The sequence below is a fragment of the Cryptosporidium hominis genome (genome assembly GCF_000006425.1).
Source record: "Cryptosporidium hominis TU502 chromosome 2 CHRO012092, whole genome shotgun sequence".
NCBI classification, from domain to species: domain Eukaryota; phylum Apicomplexa; class Conoidasida; order Eucoccidiorida; family Cryptosporidiidae; genus Cryptosporidium; species Cryptosporidium hominis.
In genome coordinates this window covers 22,123-28,122 of record NW_667421.1, presented here as the reverse complement: position 1 = coordinate 28,122, position 6,000 = coordinate 22,123, and the positions used below count along the sequence as shown (strand labels likewise).

Below are 6,000 nucleotides of genomic sequence, written 5' to 3'. Positions count from 1 at the left end.
AATGTTTTGGAGTAAAAAGGGCTTATTTAGATTTTAACAATAAATTTCGAACTCATGCACAAACTTGTAAAAGAGAAAAAAAAAACCACAAAACTCTTGGAACACTTTAAGAATTAACAAACTTGTAAACAAACTTAACTTTACTTTATTTTTTCATTTTACAGAATCTTTGAGTAAGAAACAAAGTATTCCAAATGAAGTCAAATCAAGAAATAAACCAATGATGATGGTAGTTAAGAAGAGAGGTATCAATAAGAAAAATGAAACAGCAAATATGAAATTGAGTAGGATCAAAAAACATCTTCGAAATTTGAAGAAGGATACTGGAAAAAAGAAAAGATTCAGAAAGAGGTAAATTCCCACTTGTTTTTTATTTTTGTTTATTGGTTATATTTCATTCATCTTGATATGGCTTCTTTTTTATATATTGGAATTCTAAGCTTTTCTTTTAATTAACTTATCCACATTTTAAGTAATTAATAATATACACAAATAACAAAATAACAACAAAACTTATGGCCATATTTATTTCTTTTTGAAGTAACTCAGCCTTTTTTCTTTATTCTATACAATTTTGGAAGGTCAAGACAATGCTCTTTAATTATTGAGAATGAGCTTCTTGGATATATGTTGAATTTCTTATTTAGTATTGAGGAATACTGTTGGTACTTTATTCTATAAGATTTAAAGAAATCATCAATTCCAAGTGATTTATAACGTGAATTAAGGCAAGTAATAATTGAATCATACACAGCACATTTAATTAGCAAATTCCATTGGTATTTATTAGGAAGTTGCTTTTTATACGAATAAATATTGTAACAACATGCGTTTGAAATCCACTCCAAAACTTTGACTAAGAATCTGGGATTAATAAACCCTTGGTGTATTTTCTTAATTCTTTTAAAGGTTGAAAGCAGTTTTAATATACCAATATATACAACAATCACTATATTTGTGTAAATCTGTATGATAAAGAAAAGAATTTTCATATTCAACAAGAATGAAAATTAATTAATTGGTTGTTTATTTGTTGAATTATATTTAAAACTTACCGTAAATAAAGAATTGATTTTACAATCATATAGCAATCCATTCTTGATTCTAAAATCAAAGTATCTTATTAATTTTATACCCAAAACAGACCACATATAATTTGACTTTTGAAGGTTTTCAGATATCGTCATCGACTTAAACCTGTGAAAATTTGAATAATTACTTGTAAATTGGTGCTTAGTTGTCAAGGTTACAGTATCCATAACACATATGAATTCCAGATTCTTCCATGGGGAAACCATGCAATTCAAATAGTTATACTCACTGGAAAACTTCATTCCTGTCCACGATACTTGTTTATGGAACTGTTTTAAGGCTATCTTAGCCTTGTTAATCATTTCTTTTTCATTTTGGCAGTCCTTTTCACCTTTGCTGGTGTTTGTTCTCTCTTCCACTGGACTGCTTAGGCACTCTGTCGAAGGGGGGAAGGAAGAAGACGATGAGGAAGACGAGGAAGATGATGAGGAACAAGATGATGAACAGGAAGAGGAAGGCGAAGATAGTAAAACATCATCCTCCTCAAAGATGATGATCTCATTATTGTGGTCAATCCAAGGAAAATTAGAGTTGATCTTGTCCTTGGAAACGTTCGATCCCCATAGTTTTTGTATATAAAGTAACTTTAAGAACTTTTTGGCGGACTCCAAATCGGATGTGAGAAAAAGAAAATCGTCTACCCATCTCAATAAGAGACTTTCTTGCTTATTGCTCTGAGAAGGACTTTCTTGATCATAATTTTTGAGATTGACACGGATTTGGCAATTCTGGTTGTTGATATTATTATCAAACTCTTCGGAAGGTTGCAGTAAAACACTTTTAGCATTAATATTATATTCTGATATTTCTAGTCTTCTTTTTTTACTTGTACTAGTATTATAGATATTTATCTCATTTTCTTTAAATTCTGGGTAACGGGATAATCCTGTCTCAAGATCATGTTGTGAAAATAAATCTTTTTTAGTTGGATCAAGTACTTGTGCTTTTTCTTGTTTAATTGGATTCAGAAATGATAAAGAAATGCAAGAAGAGGAAAAAAATGATTGTCCCAAAAGATTCTGAATTTCTGGATTTAGATCCAAGAAATTATAATAGAGACAACAAAGAATGTAAGAAATACTTGATCCTTGTGGAATTCCAAAATCTTGCTTGAATAAGCTTAGAAATCTTTTTCCAAATTTGATAGAATTTCCAAGTTGTTTAGATTTTATTAGTCTTAAAGACTTTGAACATGTCCTAAGTCGAAAAAAGCTTGTGTTAAGGTGGATCTTAATGATCTCCTTGACTAATTTCCAGTTTATCACACGTCTTGAATTTAAAAAAGTAAAGATTTCCGCTTTTTTTTGTCCCAAAATACTCAAATCCTTGTTTGATAAACAAGAATTTTTAAGATTCCAAAGAAGTTCATCTAAATCTGGTCCTATAATCCTCTTAATTTTTGATTTGACGACTTTGTGATCTTCATCATGATCTTTCTCAAAAATAGGTACCATATTTAGTTTTCCTTTTGAAGTAATAATACATGATCTCCCAAGCTCATCTTGGTAAGAGTCTCTATTCATATTATCAAAAGGCGGAATAATTGTTGTTTTACTTAAAGCCCTTGAATATAAGCTCAAAAGGGAAATTTCATTTGGAAGAGAAATTACATCCAAAAACTCAAAAATCTTGGACTTATTTATATTTTCAAAACAGTTCACTAAATCTGCTTTAATAATATAAATCTTTACATGAGACATTTTTTTACCTTGATTTTGATAAAAATCTTCATTCATTTGAAATTGTTGTTTGTCTCTCCTATTCTTTATCCACCAATTCTTTATAATCTTATAAATATCTCCAAACTGTACAAGAGAAGCACCAAGATGATTCTTTCCTGTCATTCTTAATAGAAAAGATCTTAAAATCTTAGAAGGATAAAACAACATATTATTTGTTGATGGACGTCTTATATCTATAATCCTATTACTTGAAGGACGTCTCATTACCTTATTTATTGGAGTAGTAGGTACCGATGATCCTGAATTTATTCCAATTCCTATATTATAATTACCAAATCCTAATCCCACTCCTAATCTTCCTGGTGGTGTCATAATCTGACAATTTTGGCTCGAAAATGATGTAAAATTCTTCCCTCCTATATTATTAATATGACCATAATTATGATTATTTCCTACGGTACCGTTATTACCATTACTATTATAGTAGTTATAATAGTAATTGTTATTAATCCAACTTGTTGGAAGGTCTCCACCAGTCCAAACTGAATTACAATCACAAAAACCAATCTTCTTCTTTTCTTCACAAGTGTGATCTCTTTCAAGATTTTGTTGAAGAATTTGTCCAGATCCAACTTTCGATAAATTTATTAATGGTCTTAAACCTTTAGATTTCGGTATCCATCTTATTTTTGGGATATTTTCAGAAAACTCAGAATTCTTATCAATTAATTTTGAAATTTCTTGAATTGAAGATAAATTCATTATATAGTCTTTTGACTGAATTCCTTTTAATATACTTTCTAGATACCATTTATCAGCTTGTCTCACGATCTTTATCCAAACTGGATGTCTAAAATATCTTACTTTATTACTACCCTCAATTTCTGTTGCATAGAAATGTCTTCTTAATATTGGAAATACCAAATATACTATTAAAAAATACATATTCCTAGCTAGATATGTTTTTCCAAGGCTAATTAAACTTTTTTTAATACTAGATCTTGTCTTATTATTCGGTACCTTTTTAGATCTTTGATTAGAATTGATTAAATTTTTTGATTCTTTAATAAATTGATAACTTTTTTCTTCAAGTATTCTATTTACCCAATTTGAAACCTCAATTCCATTCATTGCATGTTGAATCTTAAAAGTTTCTCTAATATGAAGATTCACAATTATTGGGATCTTTTTATTAATAAAAGTCTTAAAGTTTTTAAAGGTACCAAGTATATTCTTTGGTAATACTTTAATCAAGTATAATCTTAAAAAATTTACTACTCTAGTAGAACTTGTTTCAAAACAAGGAATAGGTAATTTATTGAAGTTTTGTAAATCTGAATCTCTAATTGGTTCTATTGGACATATTTGACCTAGAAAGTCAACTGGAGACGTATTTCTAATATTTAACAATAAATTTTGGAATTCTTCCATCATAGCAGAAGCCAATTTGCATTTAACACGGGAGAATTTTGTCATTTCATAACTTCCAAGTAATCCAATCAAACTTTGTCTGTTGTGATCCTTGAATATATGATCAGTTTGAATAATAAATCTAAGTAGTGTTCTTGCTCCTAATAAATTTGGAGGTAAAAGTCTTAGAACAGATAAACAAGGAAGACCTCCTCTTTTTGAGAAATGATCACAATAAAGAAATGTTGAGCGATATGGAATATCAATTTTGTAGATTTTAGAAAGTCTTGAGTCTTTAATAATTCCTCCTGATCTTTTGTTTACTTGTCTTGGAGTTTCATCTAAAGGCTTAACTTCTTCTTTTTCCTCAATTGTAAGAATTGGAGTTAAAGAAGATGATGATACAAATGAATTGGTCTTTTTTGGCCCTGTCTCATAAAGTCTAGCAAGCTCTTCCAGGAAGTCATTAGTTAACATTCTACCAGCCTGTTGAATGAGAATTTCAGAGTGATCACCAAGTATTCTAAAGATAATACAGCAAACAAATAAGAAGAGAATCTCAATAGGACCTATTTTGGAAAGAAGAGTATTCCAAGCATGGAGGTTTTGAAACTTGTATGAAGTAGAATTACAGAATGAGTATTTCTTGTGCTTTATAGTGTCGAAGCTAGTTCTTAATCCTGAATAACTCCCTGAATGAAAGATCCTAATCCTTGGAAAGTGCTTACGGAGTAGGAGCTCAAAGTCTTGTACTTGATAAGTCGGAGAATCCTTTTCAGAATCTGGAATTATATTCTTAATTTGGTCTGTGATAAAGGAAGGAGGCAATGTCTCATTATATTCATTATTTCTTGACCTCTTTCCTGAAGACATAGACGACTGATTTCTAGGTGAGCTAAAGTAGTTCTGACCTAGTATCGATGACCACTCGAGCAATTTTTCGATATTTATACCAAACAACTTCCTCCTGTCTCCGTTAATATCAAGACTATTGTCTAAGGAATTAAATGTAAGTTCCCTTAGCCCAAGAAATCCCTCTTTTAAAGCTTTTGGCATAAAAGGATCTTCTAGTATCAAAGTCTTTTCAAGTAGCCTCCTTAACTCCCCTAAAGAATCATTGTACAATCCTTCTTCTTTGAATACTCTAATCTTTCTTTTCTGCTCCAGGTACTCTCCCAGCGTCAGAACCTCTTGCTTCATCAACACTGCTAAAGCACCCTTCAACACACTCATCCTCTGTATTCATTATCGTCATGTAATTGCTTTTTGTTCACGACTTACTATTAACGTGGCGGGAAAACTGCGCGCCATACATGATTGTATTTAGATTTAATGCTCTGAGGAGAAGAAATGGGTTGGGGGAGACCATAGAAAGGTTAAGAATGAAGGAGGCGATGATGGTGGGGTAGTAGAAGAAGGGAGGAACAAATATTAAGGATTTAGGAATAACAAGAGGTAAATATATGAGTAAGGAGTTTTGGTTAATTGAGGGAAGTGTTAAGTAGAAGGGTGGAGAGGGAATTTGATTATAGGCAATAGAACTATGGCAAAGAAAGAGGTGAATGGAGGTGAGATATAAATCATCAGTTCAAAGTGTTTGAAAATAAAAGAAGGAAACAAAAATAAAAGAATTAAAGCATTTTGAGAAGGAATTAAATTTGAAAAAGTTGGAAGCCACCACACAATTTACACACAACCTAGGGGGATCTGTCTCTAACGTGTTTTGGCGCCAACAAAGATTTATGCAAGCTATAGGAGAAGAAAGAATAGGTAAAAGAGAATAAATAGAAGAAAGGTAAAAAGTTGTGTAAAATTA

At 30.8% G+C, this 6,000-nt stretch overlaps 2 protein-coding genes across 2 annotated transcripts; both read right to left on the bottom strand.

Annotated features, from left to right (window-relative positions):
- Positions 1-545: 545 nt before the first annotated feature.
- Chro.20364 (hypothetical protein) lies at positions 546-992 on the bottom strand. The annotated part of the gene is made up of 1 exon (XM_662705.1): positions 546-992. One exon carries the CDS (start codon positions 990-992, stop codon positions 546-548), a length of 447 nt encoding a protein of 148 aa, XP_667797.1.
- An 18-nt stretch (positions 993-1,010) lies between these two features.
- On the bottom strand, positions 1,011-5,417 carry Chro.20365 (telomerase reverse transcriptase). Its single annotated transcript, XM_662704.1, has 1 exon — positions 1,011-5,417. One exon carries the CDS (start codon positions 5,415-5,417, stop codon positions 1,011-1,013), a length of 4,407 nt encoding a protein of 1,468 aa, XP_667796.1.
- Positions 5,418-6,000: the final 583 nt, after the last annotated feature.